The sequence below is a fragment of the Lissotriton vulgaris genome, chromosome 1_1 (genome assembly GCF_964263255.1).
Source record: "Lissotriton vulgaris chromosome 1_1, aLisVul1.2, whole genome shotgun sequence".
NCBI lineage: Eukaryota > Metazoa > Chordata > Amphibia > Caudata > Salamandridae > Lissotriton > Lissotriton vulgaris.
In genome coordinates this window covers 1,518,771,095-1,518,792,706 of record NC_141685.1, presented here as the reverse complement: position 1 = coordinate 1,518,792,706, position 21,612 = coordinate 1,518,771,095, and the positions used below count along the sequence as shown (strand labels likewise).

Below are 21,612 nucleotides of genomic sequence, written 5' to 3'. Positions count from 1 at the left end.
TCCCCTTATTATCAAACTTTTTGTTCACCTATTGATACTTATTTGTTATCATAATTCTATTTTTCTGCATATTATATTTTCTCTTGTATCATAATCCTATATTGTTTGTATGTTATCAGTAACTCTTTTATATTATGATGATATAATGGTGTACCCATATTCCCTATCCCTCATATTGAGTATAAGAGATTTAGATACCTTTTACATTTACTGGATGTTTTTATATTTTTTCTTAGTGTGCCGAGGTATTATTGCCTAAGTAATATTTTCTGTATTGTCCGTTTTTGTTATTTATTCTGAAAAATTGTATAAAATTATTTTGAACATAAAAAAAAACAATGACAGCGCAGAGAGAGCTTTGAAAACAAGCACCCATTTTGGGCGGCAGCTTAGCTGCACCTCCCACCTCGAGGTGTGATCCTGTTCAAATAAGGTTCACAGCCTAAGGTATGCCCAAGACTAAGATACTGAAGTGCCAGTAGTCCATAATTAGACACTTGGGAGTAGTTTCACATTTACATTGTGTAAATACTTCACCGTAATCATTTCGTTTGTGTATAGAGTTGCAAAAGAAGGATTATTCTGAAGCTACTCTATCTACTCTATCTAGGCCTAGTTTACTCAAGTGGTTGGAAAAATGCTAAAACCGCAACCTTTTGGCTGCACCTGGTAGAGCTGCAACTCAAACATTGAGTTATTATATGCTTCTTGTTCCTTGTTCCTGTACAATCTCAGCCAGTATAAAACTGGGTACAGGGCGAGTGAATTAGCTATCAAGTTTACTTCAAGCTCAAAGCGCAGGCGCATTAATATAATTTGCTAGCCCACTTTCTTCTCTTGAAAGAAACATTGATAAAATGGTATATTATTTATGTTTTCCATGAAGTTTGGATGATCTCTAATATTTGGGATCAAGATAAATAGAGAATTTCAGAGCTTTATTTATTTATTTATTTATTTGCAGGTTTGTACCGCGCTAGATCCGACTCCCGGAGGAGTATCTCTGCGCCTTTAGGCATCTACAGCATATGTTTGAGGAAGAGCCCATTTAGCAACCGTTCTAGTGTTGGAATAAGAAGGTCTTCAGCAGTTTTCTAAATGGGAGATGTTCTATACATAGCCTGAGAGGCGTTGGGAGACTATTCCAAAGGGAGGGCCCTGCTACTGATAGCGCTTTGGTTCCATGTCTGGCTTTTTTGCTCTAGCTTTGGGCTGACCCCAGCAATTTTACTTCACAGAAGTTATTAGCAGTGGAAACGGTGATGAGACAAACCTGTCCTATCTAAGTGGCCTAACTGACTGGCATCTTCTTTTTAATATGGTCAGTTTTTTTTAGATTACTTTGTTGGTGAGGCAGGTTGTCTTGAAATAGGTGCATGTTGAAACCAAGCCTTAGCAAAAGACATTAATAGATAGATGGATGTGCTTCCCTGGTTTCAAGTTGAAGATGAGCCTGGCAACCTCTCCCTGAACCACTTTAGCTGTGTGTTTGGAGGGGGGAGGGAGTAATTTCCAAGACAGTGAACATGATAATTCTAAGTCTTGACAATTTTTGGGCTCCTGATAATGATTTGTTATTGAAAAAAAAGTCTTGATTTTTTAGAGTCTTAGAATGGTGGGGTGTTTCCAAAGTAAAATATCATAAAAAAGAGAAGAACCCCAAACCCGTGATTCAGGCTGATTACCCATTAAAGCTAGCAACCTGTGCTAGCAACCAATAGGGGCCCTTGGGAAGTCACTTAGGGCCATGTGCATCACAATTTTCTTTTGCGAGTCTCAAATAGCAATTTTTTGCGCTTCGCTATTTGAGAATCGCAAACACTATGTATGTAGGATTTGCAAATAATTTTGCGAATCCTACATATTCCTTATTTGCGAATTGCATATTGCGATTTGCAATTATGGAATACCTCCCCATTCATTCCTATGGGCCTAGAGGCCCATAGAAATAAATAGGAAGACATTCTCAATTTGCGATTCTCAATTAGAGAATCGTAAATTGAGAATGCAATTTCAAGAGTGCCAGGGTGACAAAAGGACACCCTGTTGCACCCCTGAAATGTGCATGTGTGCACATGTGGCGCACTTACATGCCCATAGGGCATGTATGTGCGCTACATGGCACTTTGAGAAATGCAAAAAAGTGAATTTTTCAAAGAAATTGCAAATTAGCATCAACTTAAAGTTGGTGGTAATTTGTGATTCCTTAAGGCCAAATTGCACTTTTTCTGTGCCGCTTACATTGCACTTAAGGAATCGAAATTTGCGATTCCTTAAATGCAATCGCAAAATACGGAATCGCAAATATTGCGATTCCTTATTTTGCGAGGCAGTTTTTCTTTAATACATACCATTAAGCCCAATTGCGATCGCAAACGCAGAAATTCTGCAAATTTCTGTGTTTGCAATTGCAATTTGGAATGATACATATGGCCCGTAGTTGCTTAAAGACAGAGATATATTTTAGTGACAGGACATTAGATGTCTTTGTTCAATGTTTCTAGAAAATGTTTTCCAATATAAAGAAGAAGAATTTCTGTCCTTTGTTCTGGGCAGAATCTAAATTGATTGTGGTCGAGCAGATTGTGAGAGTCAATGCGAATTTTGAGGTTGGAGTACACAAGTCAACTGCATCGTTTGGATGAAGAAGGGGCAGTTGCAAATAGAGACAGAAATTCTTCTTCTTTATATTGGAAAACATTTTCTAGAAACATTGAACAAAGACATCTAATGTCCTGTCACTAAAATATATCTCTGTCTTTAAGCAACTACGGGCCATATGTAGAGGGTTCACCCAGCGAAAGATTTACCCTTGACAAGCAGAGGATATGTGTTTCAAACATTGGGGACTAATCCTTCTGTAAAGAATAAGCTGACCTGGGCTCCAAAGGGGAGGCAATGTGGTTGTATATGGCCTAGCATCATGAAGTTGGTAATGGCGATTGTGACTATATTTGTTATGTGTCTCCTGTGTCTCCACAGTATGATCTGAGGTAAATTGATGTTGTTTGTGCTTTAATTAAGCACTGACCAATCATAGCCCCAAAAAATGAGGCCCGCTTACTGAAATGTGAATGAATGATGCCTAGAGACTAAAATGTGAAGATAAATGACCTTTTGACCAAAGTAGAAGCTAAAAGATATGTTTAATTAATGATATGGAAAATCTGAAAGATTCTTACTCCTCTGACAGATGGCCCAAGTAAATAGAACCTGAGAAAATTGGTTATTGGAGATTCATGCATTGTTCACTGTGACAGACAGGAACGGCCAGGCATAACTTCTCCTGCCTTTATTGGTGACACACAGATGTAGGGTTAGTAATAAACACTGTTTCTCACCATCGGCTGTGCTGATATTGTCAGAAGCTAGCTGTTCAGCCTTTAAAAGTTCATTTTGCATCACGGGAAATTTCCTTTCTGCCCATCCCCTTCTTCTTAAACTGGTGCGGATTATTGGATAGTGCCCATAAATGGTAAAGATCTTTTTTTCCTAAAAATTGAAAATGAACACAACGTATACTGGTAAGGAACTTGCAAAGATGGATGAAATACCTTTGTGAAATACACTATAAACAATTAACATTTTGTAAGTTAGAAATTGTATTTGTTATACAGTATAGCCACACAGGTTCTGGAGGGCTGATCAGGTTTTGTCTGTACCTGACATGACATCAAAAATGATATCCAAAAAGGACATTAAATACAATCTCAATAATACCATCGATGGTATCAATGACATCAAGAAAACCTTAGCTGAAGGAAATAGGCAAACCATGGAAACCTCTTAATGAAAATAAAAGGATTAATTAGCTCTAAATCCTGTATGGCCACACACATTGTTCATATGACAAATGTGTACTTTATATGATAAGGTATTGGCCAGTCCAGTACCATGTAAATAAAAGATTAAATTAGCTCCAAATTCTGTAAAGCCAGAGACCTCGTATTGTTCACATCATAAATATGTACTAAATAAGATACAGCGGCAGAGGTTTTAGATTATTATTGATATATCCGGAGGGTGCACCTAGTGCAGCAGCTGAAGGCTCAAGTACATTCTTCGTATATCCTACAAAGTTGTTTATTTTCTGTAGCATCCAATTTATTTTCACATGTTTTTATCAGTGGCCAACATGGGATGGTAAAACAAAACCAAAACAGAGTAGAGTACAGGAACGAAGAAGAATATTTATCCCCAATAAGGAGGACCAAGTGAAGGGCATTAGAACCTGTACGGGAGGTCGTGAAATAATAACTAACATAAGTTCGTTTGGGCATGGGTATTAGGATGACCTGACTACAGCATGGCCACTCAAGAGTACAAACCAATGAGGTGGCCAATTAAGCGTTAAGATTCGCACTTGAGCCCTAACAAAAACCTTAAAAAACATCTACTACAGTAACAAAAACTATTGGATTTCCATATAAAAAACATCTATAAAATAGAGAATTTAGAACCAGATGTACGAGCACATTCAGATGCTGCAAACTCTGGCATTCAATAAATAACAGGATCTGTGACTGCTAAATTGCTTTTTAGTATGTACTAAACCCATTTTGCGATTTGGCAAGTGCTCACCGAATCTATGGGCATAGGTAGTGTGGGGGACGCAGGGGACATGTCCCCCCCAGGTTTTGGAGTGGGGGGACTCAGGGGACAAGGGTGAAGGGGAGTGAAAAGACCAAATAAATTCTTGTCTCCCTTCTTTAATTCACAGGGCCTTTAGCACGCAAAAGCGCTACCTTTCATGGCCTACAAGCAGAGACAGCCTTGGCTAAGATAACGCCCTGGGTGAGAGACACTTGGCGCCCTTGCTGATGGTAGTGAATTGAAAGAGGCAGCAGGGGGGATCAATTTGTATTTGCTAGTCAGTACCTGGTTGAGCAGGAACTCGCCCCTGAACACAAACATCCCGGACTTCCAGGAGCTCACCTAAATCACAGCTTAGCTGCCACAGAAAATGATGAGTTTGATGATGTGTGCCAGCAGGGGTCAGAGGGTGATGGGAGGGTAAGGATGGGGGCTAAAGGGATGTTACAAACATCACCTGCCATATGATAATGAAGTACTAAAACCACTTTAAATTGGCAAATCAGACAAAAACAAACAGGCTGGAGCAATGTGAGAAGGGCACTGATATTTGCATAACCATAATGACACAGCTCCATGTGACCCTTAGAAAATTAGTGCCCAGGGCCTGGGCCCAGCTCGAAAGGCCGTCCCTGACTGCACATGTCCTGTAACCAGCCTCCAGGTACCTGTGACCAATCTGACAGTCACAGAGGCCACCCGTCCCCTCCCTCCAGAAATTGTTTATAATCTCAGCCACAGCTGCCTACAGTCTGCACTTCTGAGAACAAAGGAAGAGAAGTCCTTTGTTGATTGCTATCTGATACTGTCCCTCCTCACCCCTACCCTACCTGCCACATTGAAGTCCCAGGCCTCTAGGCAGCAGTAAGATTTGAAAAAGTAAAGTAAGGAGATTTTGGAAAATACAGTATTTGCCTAGGTGCTTAACCACTCTTGCAGCGAGCATCCTCAAAACACACACACATGCATGACCCCCACACACACACGTACACACACCCACACACACGCACACACACACAGAGTGCGAGATGGTATCAAAGGCTGCGGAGAGATCGAGTAAGATTAGAATTGCTGAGCCCCCTGCGTCGATGGTTAGTCTAAGCGAGTCTGTCACTTCCAGAATCGCGATCTCAGTACTAAACCCTGGCCTGAATCCTAATTGCGAGGGATCCAGGAGCTGGTTTTCTTCGAGGTAAGTACTGAGTTGTCGATTAATAATCCCTTCCAGGATTTTACTCAGGAGTGGTAAGAGGAAAATAGGTCTATAATTTCCAAGTATAGAGGGGTCCGCCGAAGGCTTTTTCAAGATAGGGCGCACAAAGGCCTCCTTCCATATTGATGGAATAGAACCAGTGAGTATTGACCGATTAAAGATGTCTGTGACCGATTGGACACAACTGGTTGCTAGGAGTGTCAGTATCCTAGGAGGGCAAATATCCAGAGGAGACCCAGACTTGGCCGTAGTCAAGCCTTTCATAACCTCCTCAGCCGTAATTAATGTGAAACTGCTCAAGGAGCATGCTACAGTTCCATCCTGCTTCTCTAACATACTAGGTACCCCCTCATTGTGCGGTGTTGGTAGGGGAAAGTTCTCGTAAATTTTTGAGATTTTATTGTGAAAAAAGTGTGCTAGAGAGTCACATAATTCCTATGACACCACCGGGGCTTGACTGCATACTTTAGGGGACACAAACTCTTGTACTATCCCAGACAATACTTTAGAAGAGTTGCTGGCGCTCTCAATCTGGGTGGTTATAAACTGCCGCCTAGCCCCTTTTAGGTTCAGGTGGTATTTGGCTAATGCCTGTCTAAAAGGTACTTTGTTTTCATTTGTCTTATTTGCGCACAACCTTCTTTCCAGGCCTCTGCAAAAATCTCTTTCTTTTTTAATATACCAAGGGGCAGATGCCCGCCTAGTCATACCACTCTGTTTCTGCATGGGAATAATCGCATCCAATGCTATTTCCAAGGTGGCTCTAAAAGCTTTCAATTTAGCACCTGCCTCATAGACATGTGTAGTGGGACCCGGAGAAAAGACCTCATCGAAGGATTCTGATGTAAGTTTGTGCCATTTCCTACCCTGCTTAGAGCATGTTCAGACAGGGCGGTTGGCTGCATATGAGTCTAAATGCTGCACACTAATCTCAATCAGAAAGTGATCCGTCCAAGGGAGGGGTTCAGGAGTCTTGCACATAAGCTGGTCAATGTTAGAGAAGACCAAATCCAGTTGGTGACCGGCTATATGTGTAGCACCTTCTGTTCTTAACATTAGTCCCATCTGTTCTAGAGAGGATAGGAGTTTATTCACCTCCGGATCTGTCTGATTTTCCCCATTATAATTGAAGTCTTCCAACAGGATAAATCGGTTTGTCGCCAACACATACATGGCAATGCGTTCCGTCAAAAGGTCAATAAACTTAACTTTTGGGCCTGGGGGCCGATAGATTAAGGCACCATACCAACAGTCCGATGCAGACACTGTAACCTTAAAAATCCCCAATTCCAGACAGTCATTGCTAATTATAGATATCCAGTTCACCACCAAATGCTTTTTAAAAGCAATGGCAATCCCTCCTCCTGTTTTTATTTCTCTGTCAAGATGTATAAACTTGTACTTCTCAGGTATTGCCAGAGGTATTGCCGGTTGATTCGTCAAACTTAGCCATGTCTCCGTAAAGAAGCACAGGTCTGGATCATATGTGTCAAGCATATCCTATATCTCATACGGATGTTTCACGAGGGATCCGACATTACACATCAGGAAACTCTGAGAATTCTGTTTCCTAGTGTGCAGTTCAGGTATTTCCTCCCGTCTTGTTGAGCCCTCAAGTGGAGCAGCCATTTGAAACTGATAGAACCTGCAACTTACTGGCTTTTCCAGCGCATCTACTGACTTCTGGCTACAGTTTCCAGGCCGCCCTTTCATCGCAAGTGCTTGTATTTCCAGCAATGTGTCTGCTGAGTAACTTAAGGGATGTGAGATTCGAGGAACCGTCGTGCCAGAGGCATCCTCCCAGGCCACTGGGCGCGGTGTGGCGCGGACGGGCGCAGACGGGATTGCCTTTGGCGCGGCTTCGGCGCACCCGCTGTGCTTCCGTGTATACATTCCTTTTTATCCTGACCCTGTGTCAGCCACTAGAGCGGTAACCGCGCTGTCACCCCCAAGATGGCTGCCCACGTAGCGCGTGAGACCCCCTCCGCCTTCTACATCGGCTGGTGCATCATATCGTTAGCGTGCTGAGAGCAGTTCGGTATAACAGGTAAAACAATTTAATTCAAAATTGTCAGTGCAGTATTAAAATATATCTTTTTAAAAATGTACTTGCCTAGCACACTCCCGGCTTCCGCCTCAGTAGATGTGTCTATTCTGGAGTCATGCGCCCCTGGTCACCTCCTCTTTTTATCCTGCCCCCTGTGTCAGCCACTAGAGCGCTAACCGCGCTTTCCCCCCAAGATGGCTGCCCGCATAGCGTGTGAGACCCCCTCCGCCTTCTACATCGGCTGGAGAATCGTCGCATTAGCGTGCTGAGAGAAACACGTAAGTAGATCAAAGTGTTGAGTGATCACCAACTTAAGATCCCTCCCTGCCCCCTCCTTACAATCACATATTACAGAGTTTTTTAGGATGAATATTCTCTTGAAATTCTTGTTACAATGTAATCAATTGACATTCTGGAGATGTCTGTTTCTCTAATCTGTTGTCATGGTCAGTCAGTCATGTTGTCAGTTGATGCTTTCAGCTGGAGGTTATTCACAGATGAGGGTTGTAGTATGTGCATTACTTTCAGATAACTGGAGCAGGTAAAAATTCCTTATATGTGAGTTAGTGACATGTTTAGCTTTTCCTTGCCCATCAGGTCCCATAAACAGCATAGCTGTTGTCTATGTGTTCATGTATATCAAAATAGTTTGATGTGCAGCGCATAGTGCTAGTGCCTTGTGAAGCGTGTAAGTCAGTTTGTTTAGGAGGCCCAACATGGTGTATGCTAGGAAGAGCTGAATTTCTCGGCCTGTGATTGTCTGCAGTTCATTGAGCAATTCACACCAGTATGCGTCACTTTAGGACAATGCCAGAGAAGATGGCTGAACGTGCCTGTGTTCCCACAGTTTTTTCCAGTAAAGATACGATATTCTGGAGGACAATTTATGTATTCCATTCGGGGTGTAATACCAATATGAGAGTATCTTTGTCCTTGTTTCCATACTAGTCTCAGAGTGTGAAGTCAGGAGAGCTCTGTTAAATATATCCTTCCTTTCTTTGTCCATCAGCACTCCTCGCAATTCCCCTTCCACCTTTTCTGACTAGTAACTTTGGTTCGGGGGGGAAGAGGGGCGTTTGCCTACAGCAGAGAATATAGCTCTGAGTTCATATGTTTGTCATTTATTTTCAGCTAAAAAACATCCATCTTTAGTGCTAGACGCCCACTTGCTGCCTCTTTTAGCACCTTGTCGGATAGCCAGTGTTTGCTTTGGGTGTAATGTACTCGCTCAATCTCCAAGAGGACTCAATCTGTTTTGAGATGCTCAAATGTGTTCACCCACTCCTCACCCACCAGGTCCCCAATGCGTTTGTATCCTGCTTGTTGTCTCACATGGAATTAGTTTCGCTAATTAGTTAGCTGGTGTGAAATCTCGGATGCTAATGACCACTGTGAGTGGGAAGGGGAAGGTAGGGAAGCCCTTTTTTGTTACCACCAAGTTTCACACCAGCATTGTAGCCCTAGTAACTGGGGAGGTGTAGAGGCCCCATGGACTGTGTCACATCAACAGCCACTGGGGTTTCTAGATGTGCACCCCTGCGGTTTGCTGGTCCATGATGTCTAACTATATTCTTGCCTTGTTTCTGCTCATCTAGCATTTGTGCTTCAAATGAACGAATGCATATTCTGCTCTGACTTGAGTTAGCAGTCTCAATTGTGAACAGGCAGCAGTAAGGGATTGCCAGATCCTATGATACCCGTGTGTAAATATGTTCTAATTCTAAGATTCATAGCTCAAGTTTGGAACACTTGTCCCTCCTCCCCTAATTTTTATTGGCGGCTATGGCAATCAAAAGCCCTCTGAGCACTAATTTAGGAGTGTCCCAAAGTATGTCATTTTGTGACATAAAGCATGTGATTGCTATTTGAATCACTGTCCTGTTAATATCATTTGGGATAATAGCATCCCTCAGCCTCCAGGGACCCAGAGCCCTTTTAGTTTTCTGAAAATATTAGGTCTATGGCGATATGTGTCTGATTGAAGAGTGCTATGGGGCATATTGCAGTTTCTACTTTCTGTAAGTAGTGCCAGACTCACCAAAAAGTAGTCAAGATGGGTGCACGTCTTGTAAGATGCCAAGCAATAGGTGCAGCCTGAATATGGTGGGATAAAGCTTCCTCCATATAGCTATTAACTCAGCCTCCCTCATAGATCTCAGTCCCCCTGCTGTAAAGGCACCTGAAGATCCATACCTGTGCCCTTATCTGACTTGTTCATTCAAATGTTGCGCTTTTCCCCAATGAATATCTTCCTTTCTGGTGTGTGAAGTATGTCTGCTACTGTTCGATTTAGAAAGGCTTCTTGACCTGCATTAGGTGTGTATATGTTAGCCACTGTGAAGCCGACCCCTCCTAATCAAAGTCTAAGGGTCAGTACCATCCCCTGAAGCTCAAACACATTGTAGCCCACTTCTCCAGCAAATTTAGAAATCAGTATACCCAGACCTTCCTTTTTCACATGGCCTGAGTAGAAGTATTGACTGGGAAAACACTTGACTCAGAGTCTCTGTGAAACTAATGTTGCTAAATGTGTCTCCTGTATCAATTATAAGTATCAAGCATATGTCGCATTTTGACACATGCAGCATCAACAATACTGCTGAGCACTGCCCTGGATCATTTAACCCCTTTGCTTTAAAGCTGACTATTTGAACCTGCTCCATATGCGATTCTGACTGTCAGCAGCAGTGGCTTATTGCTAGTGGCCTCGTATGTTATTTAAAGTGTGTTTGGCTCTGCATATGTATGTGTCCCAAGTGTGTATGATTCCCACTCTAACCAATCAACTGGTCAAAGAGTTGAACAAGTATGTAGAACTAGGTAATGAATTGGTTGTAGCATGTAGTCCAGTCCCACCCATGGGTATCAACAATCTCAAATAAAAGGCATCTCAGTTAGAGACCTGGGGCTGTGATAAACTGTTGTATGTTGGTTCCTGCTCCCCTTGCACCCTCTACCTAGCAACTCTTCTATCTCACAGGCCTCCCGTTCAAAAGCCCATGGTAAGATTTCTTTCCCTCTGCATGTACCTTTACCTAGACTGTCCAGCACATCCTTTTTTTCATGTGCTGTGACAGAGGGATCTGACCCCATGCTTTTAGGAGGTCTGCTCACCCTCTACAAATAGAAATGTTGTAAATGCAGGGTTCTTCACTTTCCCCAGGCATGCAGCTGCCATAAGGGCCTTCTCTTTCAGCGACCCAGGGCCTGATACATAAAGAAAAACATACATTTTTATGTACCTTTACTATTTTTTTTAGTATTTGCAAACTAAGTGTTAATAGTAAGCATACACACAGTTGGAGGCGGGAAACTGTACGCATAAAAGGATAGGCCTGCTCAACCTTTTTACGTGCAAAGTTGCACAGTTGTAAACTTACTATTCACAAAGTGTAAGTTTACCTTTGTGAATCAGGCCCAGGGGGCTTCTGTGAGCATACATAATTGATATAGGTAATTCCTCAGCTGAAGATAACGCAAAAGGGCTGCCCCATCTCTACTCAATATTTTTGGTTTAGGGAAATCCGTAATAAGTCTTGAAATATCTTCTGCACTGAAGTGTAGTCACCGAGAAATCTTAAAAGAGCAAAGTTTTTTGTTCTTGGAATTCAGCAGGTCCTTTGTCTCATATAATGTCTTCCTTCGCTATGAGATGATGTGTGCATGCTACAATATCAGGCACTCTGTCTCCCATAGCTGTAACTCGCACAACTGTGCCTGAAAGGTATCTGCAAATAGCGCAGTATGTTTTATCCTTCAGCGTTGTTTGGGACCCCATGTATTCTTAAGTTGTTCTTTCTGGAGTGGTTTTCTAGGTCCTCGGCATGTGCTTGGAGAGCTATATGCTGCTCTTTTAAAAGGAGTATCTCTTGTTTCAGCTTTGTAACTTCCTCTTCGCGTCTGTCAAATTTTGTTTGGAATAAGGATTCATAGAAGGATTTTGTGAAGAGTTCCACAACCCTTGAAGCATATAAGGGGTTGTTTCACTGGCCTTGGTCTGTTGGAATCTGTACTTAGGGCCAGCCTCAGGTTTCGTTTGTCCTGATCAGTTAAGCATGCTGCGGATATTGGCATCTTTCTTTGCCATTGTGCCATGCAGTTTCTCCAGGTTATCTATGAGGGCAATGTTTATTAAGGCTCATGGCAGTTTCTGAGATCTGGCCTTTTTTTATACAATGTGAGACAGTAGCCATTTCTATGCTAGAATTCATCTTGTCCACTTAAAGATGTTTTATTTTATTGTCTTTTGTGCCTGAAAATGGAATGCTATAATTGGGAAGAGTGTCTTCAGTCAGTTATACGCTAGATCCTCAGACTTATTTCCTTGACCAATCACCCTTGTTTCCCTATTCCAGACCAATATCCAAGGGGCGGGACTTTTGTTCATGACTTATATTCATATTAAAGCTTTATGAGGGGTTCCTGACGTGACTTACTTCCTGCCCAGCTCATGTCTCTGGGCTCCTCCTAAATTTTCAAACTATACACCCATTGCTTTTACCCTGAATCCAGTTAGTCAATTATAAGGGTGCCCACAGATTGTCTTGATCTCAAGAGAGGTACCTTATATGTCCCTGTTTATGCTGGTGCTGACCCTCTCCCCCTCCTCCTTTCTTGTGTGTTGGAAAGGTCTCTGGGACCGAGCCACATTCCCCAATAGACTAAGAGTATGAAGAGCCGCTCCAACATCAGTGGTCACACTGGAGGCAAGAATGAACCCAGCTTACTACCCACTATGGTAATCCTTATTAGGCTGTATTAGTCGGGATTTTTTCTTATTGTTTTAACAACTGGCATAAGCAGAGCTTGACGACGCCGTGAGGGGAATGGCACCAGGCGAACGTGCAGGATTTCCCGCGCCCGGAGGCGCAATCCCACCGACAAGCGCCAGCGGACTATCGCTCCCAGAAGCCCTGGAGTGGGCGTGGCACAGCATCCCGCGCCCGGAGGCGCCATAAGAGCATTGAGTGCCGAGCGCTACTGGGGGCATAAGCAGAGCCTGACGCCGCCGTGAGGGGAATGGCACCAGGCGAACGTGCAGGATTTCCCGCGCCCGGAGGCGCAATCCCACCGACAAGCGCCAGCGGACTACTGCTCCCAGAAGCCCCGGAGAGGGCGTGGCACAGCATCCCGCGCCCAGAGGCGCCATAAGAGCATTGAGCGCCGAGCGCTCCTGGGGGCATAAGCAGAGCCTGACGCCGCCGTGAGGGGAACGGCACCAGGCAAACGTGCAGGATTTCCCGCGCCAGGAGGCGCAATCCCACCGACAAGCGCCAGAGGACTACTGCTCCCAGAAGCCCCAGAGAGGGCGTGGCACAGCATCCCGTGCCCGGAGGCACCATTAGAGCATTGAGCGCCGAGCGCTCCTGGGGGCATAAGCAGAGCCTGACGCCGCCGTGAGGGGAACGGCACCAGGCGAACGTGCAGGATTTCCCGCGCCCGGAGGCGCAATCCCACCGACAAGCGCCAGCGGACTACCTCTCCCAGAAGCCCCGGAGAGGGCGTGGCACAGCATCCCGCGCCCGGAGGCACCATAAGGGCATCGAACGCCTCCCGCATCACGGGACGCTCACGGGCGGCACCGGACGAAGCCCGGACTAAGGGCGGACAGTCTGTGACAGTCAGGGAATGTTCGAGGCTGGGCTGGGCCCCCCTCTTGATTTCCACTGGCGAGGTACTTTGTTGTGCTAAGTGTGATTAACTACCCAATCCCACATTGGAACTGTGACTGCCTTGCCTTGTATACCAAGGACTTTGTTTTACTATTTTATTATTGCTGTTTAATTTAACCCAGTCTGGTTGTAATACATGAAAGCTTTGTCTCCTAGATATTTTTTATTTGCCCGTATTCTTAGCTGATCTTTTTGAGCATCCTAATACGTAATGTCTAAACAAAAGGCTCCTAAAAACCCTTCTGTAACAGCCACCATGGATAATTATCTAGTGAAAGTGGTCAGTCAAATTAATAAGGAGCGTAGGATGTCGCTAGGGAAGGAGAATCCTATTAACTGCCCTACCCTCCCTGATCCTAATATTATAGCACTTATGGATGATCACCCAGATTTTGTCAACCTCGATATTTCTATAGGAACTACAGCCCAACCCGAAATTGCCCCAGATATCTCTGCTGTTCCGTCTGTATCCCCCAGTGTTTCGCCTCCCCATATTACACCGGCCCCTAGAGCATTAAGAGCCTGCAGGAAAGCTCCCACTACACGAGGGGGGTACCGTACTCGCAATAAAAAAAGAGGTGAGACTGTATCAAAAATCTCTTCTGGGGTTGAGGATTCGACTATTAGGAATGCCCCACCCTTCATGAATTCTGACCAGTTTGATCTTTTAATAAGCATTATTGATTCTAAGGTTGATAAGATCATTAAACCCTTGGTGAACAAGCTGGATCAGCTCTCATCTGAAGTAAATAGACTAGGTGGGTTGCTTGACACGCATATAGATTTGGTTGGAAAGTCTAGGCCCATCAATGTTGACCTAGGTCCTCCCATACTACCTGTAAATCCACCAACTGGGGGTGGAACAGTTAAAGAAGCAGCAAAACTGGGCTCATTACCTTCAAACCTACCTTCCACCTCCCTTCAGAGTAAGCCAATTGTTAGTGAGCTGGGTTCACCAAAACCAACCAGACGGAAACGTCCTGTGAATCTACCACCAGCCTGTGCTCCTTATGTGGCCGTTTTGACCAATATCTTTTTTTATGAGACTGATCCAGCTAGACCCCAACCTGAATCTCATGATTTGTTAAAAAATAAAACGGTCTCTTGGTTACACAATAACTGTGGCTTTCCAATTACTTATTCAGACCAAATTTTAACCACCAGAAGGGTTGACTGGATAGGTACGTCTAGCAAAACATGTAGGGGTGATTGTGTCATCGTTAATTTTAAACACCCCCAACATGCGGCCACAGCTTTGTTAAGGGCTGGATCCTTAATCCCCGGGGAAGACAGAATAAGTGTACACCCTCTTAGTTTCTTTTACAGCCATTTAATTAAAAAAACCCTCATAAACCAGGAAATAGAAATCCCCGGCCTAACCACTTTTTGGGGCCTAACCACTTTTTGGGGTTCAGGATCCCTGTTCAGAACAGATTCCAGGCACTAAGCTCTCTGGACTCCAATGATTGACTTGCTGGGACAGGGGTTAGTGTCTCGTGTCAGTTGACTACTGCCCAGGTACCCAACGCGTGTGTTTTACCTCCTGATACCGATCCAAATATGGTGGAGACCCAAAGTGAAGAAAGATCTATTAGCCCTAGAGCCCTAGGGGCCTGTATGAATGAGCTAACTATAGGTAATACTGTTCCTCTGAAAAATACCAGCGCTAATGTAACTATCGGCATCTCTATTGTAAGCTGGAATGTTGCCGGGCTAAAGTCTAAACAGGACACCTTGTGTTGGAAGGATTTTATTAACACCCATGATATTTTGTGTTTCCATGAAACTTGGTGCCAGGAGGATGTACATTTTGAGGGGTTTGTAACGTTTAACTTACAGGCAGTTAGCTCTGGATCAGGGAGAGCAAAAGGAGGTCTTATAATTTTGGTCTTGATTAGCAAAAATAATAGGATTGTGAAATATTCAAATGTGGGACCTCATGTGCAGTTACTGTGGCTCCGCAATGATCAAGGCCAACACATCCTTCTAATTAACTACTATAATAATATTTTTGACGATAGTAGGATATCTGTTGTAAAAAATGTAGCTAGTGCTATCGACGATTTAACTGACCAATTTAATGTTTCTTTTGATTTTATACGGTTAGGAGATTTTAATATTTCTTTATGTGAATTGACCTTTCAGAAAGCATGTGGGGTTGTTAACAACGCTGGTGATGTAGACCTCCACTTCAGGCATATTAGCTATGGAGAAATCCTGAATAAATGTATCAGTAATTATGATCTTGAAATCTTGAACTTTGCCAAAGATGTTAATGGGATGACCATCCCTACTTTTAAAAACTGGAGGACAAGCTCGGTGATAGGTCATGTTATTGTGTCATCGAGTATTACCCCCTTCTGTGAAACCCCGAGGATCGAAGTTACATCTTTGAGCGATCATAACTATATTGTCCTAGACTGTGCGCTATGGAGTAAGAGTCCTGTAGCCGTGGGCCATACCATCACCAACGTAGAACCCCATAGACCCAATGGTGTTAGAGTTAAATGTATTGGGGATAGAGCAGATGAACTAATTGGTTACATCGTTTCTGATTGTTTAACTGACATCTCCCTAATTCTTGAAAACAATACTGGGTCTCAATGTGTTTTAACTGCTTTTAAAAATATTAATATATCAATTGATGCAAGGTTTACTAGACCAATTAGAGATAAAAGTAGCCATGGACTTGGTTGGTTCGACCATACTTGCACCAGGCTAGTAACAGAGCTGAAGAAGGTCTTGGCCATAAAACCTAGGAACACTACTTTAATAATTGAACGAAGAGCAGAATATCAATCAGCATTAAAAAAGAGGAAAAGAGAGTTACAGCAGGAAGCATGGGAATCACTGAACCAAGCGGCAGAGATTCACAATAATACCTTATTCTGGGCTACGGTAAATTCCCCCTTCCTGAGAGACGATAATACCCCGGTATTGAGCTCTAATGTTCCTAGTGATTGTTGGGTATCGCATTTTTCCAATATATTTGGTTCAAACTGTGGTTCAGCTACCACCCCATGTAATTGGCCCATATTACCTTTAAACTTTACTGTGGCCAAGGTCAAGATAGGAATTCGTGCAAGCAAGGGGGGAAGGCCCAAGGACCCGACGGGGTTCCAATAGACGTTTATAACTCAGTCCCGGAGATCTGGAGCCCCCTTCTTGCAAACGTGTTTAATGCAGCAGTTTGCACTGAAGCTCTGACCACATGCGGGGAATCAATTATTAACCCTATTTTCAAAAAAGGCAATCGGTCTGAAGCAAAGAATTATCGACCTATTTCCCTTTTGGACTCCTCTGTAAAGTTTATGAGCAGAGTCATGTTAGCTAGGCTCGAGGAGTGGGTTGAAGATAAGGCAATTTTGTCTGAAAGTCAGTTTGGTTTTAGGAAAGGTAGGGGCACTTTGGACCAATGTTTGAATCTTGACCTCATAATTGGGAAATATGTAGAAGCCAAAGGTGGCTCTTTATATTTATGTTTTGCTGATCTAAGCAGCGCCTTTGACATGGTTGACCACAGAATTTTATGGCCCACTTTGCTGCGGATTGGTGCCCCTGAGGGTATTATTTTCTTCCTTGCTAGGCTGTACCAAAAACTGCAAACTTGTGTGCGCTTTGGAACCAAGGGAGAATGTACCCCAAAATTTAGTGTACGACGCGGCATAAGACAAGGCTGTGTTTTAGCTCCGTTATTGTTTATTTTATTTATCAATGAGATTGATGTAATTTTAAAAGATGTTAAAGCAGACGCTCCCAGGCAAAAAGGCGTATCATTGCCGATGTCATTATATGCTGATGATGCCGTGCTTCTTTCTAGGACCCCTCTGGGACTGCAAAGACTGATGGATAGATTTTCTCTGTTTATTAGGGACAGGAAACTACTCATCAATAAGGATAAGACGCATACCATGACCTGTGGGACTAAAAACAAGAAACCTACTGCCTTTTTCATTGATGGTAATAAGGTGCAATCAGTCGATTCTTTCTGTTATCTTGGAATAACCTTTTCCTATGATAGAAAGTGGTCTAATGAATTTAATAATGTCAGTAATAAAATGGCGAAAAGCGCCTGTGGTATTTTTAAATTTGCGGCTAAAATTGGGGATAGACGAACAAGAGACATGCTGCAAATTTATCAAGCAAGATGTGCCAGTATTGCATTATATGTGGCGGCTATCTGGGGTCATAGTAGTGCCCATAAATTGCAGCTCGAGGAAAATTCCTTTTTAAAAAAACTCTTATGTCTGCCCTCATCAGCCGCCACTGCATTGACCCATCGGGAACTAGACATTAATTATCTGAATGATCTTTTAGCTTTAAGACCACTAATGTTATGGCGTTCGATCTGGCTCCAGGATGAAAAGATTTTAAACAGATCTATAATTGCAGATTGTCTTTCACTGGACATTTATAGGAAGATTCCATGGATAAGATATGTTATAGATTGTTATTCACAAATATTTAATCTTGATGTTTTGGCCAACCCGAAGGCTGCACTGGCTATACCGAAATCAGAAGTGAAAGCAATCTTCATGGACAATATGGCAAATAAGAGGATTTCTTCGAGTCGGTCCATGACAACTGTTTTCTTTTGCAGGAAATACTCTCTCACTGAAGGTTTTCCGCCGTACCTTGTGCTGGTAACGAGGTCTTCACACAAATTTGTTTTAACCAGACTCAGGTTCGGAATTGTGCATGAGTTAGTGTCTTTGCCTAACATCAAGCAACACCCCAAAGGACTGTGTCAGTGTGATGGTATATCAAAACAGAGCACCTTGCACTTTTTACTTATTTGCAAACTGTACCAGAACTATCGAATTCTGTATTTAAAGCCTTTATTTGTCAAATATGGGGTACGTACAGTGGACGAGGCAATGAGTCTTATTTTTAATATGAAATCTGCTGACATTTGTTTTTATACTGCCACGTTTTTAATTAACTCTAACAGTGTACGTAAAAGCATGATATTTTAGCACATTGGTCTGTATTGTATCAAACTTTTTTTTATAAAATTTCAATGATTTCTGCATATGTAATTTTAATATGTGCTTTTATGGTCAATTCTTTTGTACCGAATAACGCTTCATGAACTGAACTGAACTGTTATTTTGTACATATCTGCATTTAGTATACTGGATGGAAGTTATGTGGGAATGTTTATGATCAACACAGTAGGTCTGCCTTGGTTATGGTAAAAAGCCAATGATGAATAGTAGAGACCTGGTATGTAACGATAAAAAACAGTAGGCCTGTATATTGATTGTGAGAAGCTTAACTAAAAGTCAATTATTGCTCGGTGTTAGATATGGGATCTCTGGTTGGCTAAGGCTTGCGCCAAAGGCAGGCAGAGACCACCACTCTAGTCAGGGCTGGGGAGTTACACGCCAAAGATAACCCCTGCTCACCCCCTTGGTAGCTTGGTACGAGCAGTCAGGTTTATCCCGGAGGCAATGTGTAAAGCTTTTGCGCAACACAAACACACAACAGCAACACACTAGGCAGACCACAAAAGGAACTCCACACAAGGTGATATATTAAAATATCCTTTGTATTACCATAAACACATTAGATCATAATCACTCATATACACTGTGCCAACTGGCATTGGGCAGTATCGACAGGGGATTATATACACCTGACAGAGCCAATTGGGCCACTGTCAGAACAATAACAAATTACCAATTGTAAATGTAGCACAAATAATAAATGTAGAGCACAACCAGTAACTACTGGTAAAAGTTAGGAACTTAGCATGAGGTTCTGCAATGTAAACCACCCTATGCAATAATCATCACATTAGGCGTAATTCACGCAGTGAAACATAATCTCACTAGCATAAACCATAATATTCAAAACAACCTCCTAATCATAAAACACTTTTAGAGGTATAAAACCAGGTGCATAAATACATTGCACATACATCACATTAGGTATCATGTAATTACCATCATAAGCACAGTATGCAATCACCTTGCGCAAGAATCACATTAGGTACTGACCCAGGCCAACTGGCCTTCCGTGGGGCTCAAACGCCCTTTGTCCAACAGTGTCAGGGCTGGCTGCACATGCAGCAAAAGCAAAGTGAGCCAAACTCACCTAAACGTGGCTGCTGCCCACTAATTGCTGGCCAGCTGTGCAGGCGGAAAATGCAGGCTCTTGCTGGAACAAGGGCGCTGGGCTCGGGACCCTGCTCTGGGGCCCCTCACTGAATGTAGCCCGCTTGGCACCGCTGTGCCCTTGTGAAACCCCACTCCGGGACTTCTCAACATAAATGCCCCCAAAAGAAATGTTGCAGCTGCCCATTGTCGTGCAGGGCATCTGGAAGCAACCAACCATCACTGGCACCCGCTCTGCCTCTGAAGGGAGACCCCAGGGGGGAGGCACTGACAATGTGCCCCAACCTCACCCCCCCGAGATACACAACACAGCCCCACTCACCAGGACCTTCTCTGGGAGCACTCCACTCCTCCTTGGGCTCTCCTCCGGTCTCGTGGCGGTGGCTGTTGTGTTGCACATGGGGCTCTCCTCCAAGTTACCGAAGCGTGGGGTAGGCTTCCATCTGCTTCCTTGCTGTGGCTTCTCCTGTGGAGCCTCCGAGGCTCCAGGTAATTAGGCGGCACGCGGGGTAGGTATGCGGCGGGGCAGGCACACACAATGTGCCTCGAGCCCCCTCCGCTTCACTGGTGGTTAGTGCGGCACTTGCGGGACTCTCAGTACTTAGGGGAGTCCCTTGCCGCAGTAATCCTCACTTCACCCGGTCCCTCTCCTCAGGACCAGGACTTTGTTATGGCGCCCGCAAGGCTCCGGGTCACTTTCGCCTTGTCCTGCGGCAGAGCCAGGCAAAGCTTCTTCAGTTTACAGGAGCGCGGGGTGGGCTCTCGTCTGCTTCCTGTTTATTGGTGCCGGAGCACGGGGTGGGTTCCCACCGGCTTCCAGCTTTGCTTGCGGCCCGCCCACGTCCCAACACAGGTTAACTGGCTTCCTGTTCAAGCCGGGCCGTGGTGGTGATTCTTCGATATGGCGGTAATGAGGGGTGGGCTCACTCTTCTTTGAGCACAAAGTCCCTGGTGGGGTGGACACCCTTTAGGGGTATAAAATCGGCACAAAGTCGCTGGCGGGGTGGGCACCCGCTAGGGGTATAAAAAGCAGCACAAAGTCCCTGGTGGGTGGGCACCCGCTAGGGGTATAAATACAGCAGATATGCGGGGTAGGCACCCGCTATGGAGGTACCGATGCGGGGTGGGCTCCCGCTCGGTTTTCAAGCAGTACTCAGCGGGGTGGGCTCCCGCTCGAGATGGCACACTGCAGGGGGATCCCCACGCCGGGGGTGCCCTGTTTAAAATGGTCACAGCTCCATGCTGCAGTCCGAAAATAGAAGCGCTGCTCCTTTAAAGAAAGGCACCACCATAAAGCACTTCTATAGGCAATAAAGATATAGCGGTCCCCAGGCTCTGTAGTACACAGTCCAGGGAAAGTCTTGTGGAATGAAGGAGGGCAAAGGCTGGGCCCAGGGAGGCAGTCCCTAGTGGTGGTTCCTCCTGGCACCCAGCAGCAGCAGCAGGCCCCCCTCAAGTTAGGAACACCAGAGAACAACTTTCATGGGGTCACAACCCTTTCTCTTATACACATATTTCCTTTGTCACAAAGGTGCAGGGCAAGGGGGAAACCAGATGCAACTGGTTTGGGGGAGCACTTTGTTGTGCTCATCTCCTCTCTCTATTGTCAGGTGGGGGCTAGGTGCTCAGATGCACCACAGGGGGTGGAGCCAGCACTGTGGAGGGAAGGCACTATTCAGGTCCCAGGTGCAACTCCTCCCTCCCATCTACATGCAGATCTCCCTATTCACCACCAGGCAGACCCGTCCTGGCTCCTGGAGCCAAGCACACCATCCAGCCCCTGTCAATCACAAGCCAGACATGCATTCCACATCGGCAGGCAGACACACAGCACACAGAAGTGCCAACTTCTAAAAGTGGCACTTCTCCACCAGTAACAATAAATCTGCGCACACCATGGCGCAGCATTTATTCTCACGAGTTCGCACATGCCAAACTCGCCCCTGCACTCCTCTCACACTAGGAATT

General features: G+C 44.3%; 1 protein-coding gene across 1 annotated transcript in view; it reads right to left on the bottom strand.

Moving 5' to 3' along the window:
• The window catches only part of TTLL8 (tubulin tyrosine ligase like 8), a 759,264-nt gene that overhangs the window by 725,178 nt on the left and 12,474 nt on the right, over nt 1-21,612 (bottom strand). Inside the window, exon 5 of the mRNA XM_086930808.1 lies at nt 3,342-3,492. Coding sequence (XP_086786934.1) covers nt 3,342-3,492 — 151 coding nt within the window. The remainder of the gene's footprint in view (nt 1-3,341; nt 3,493-21,612) is intronic.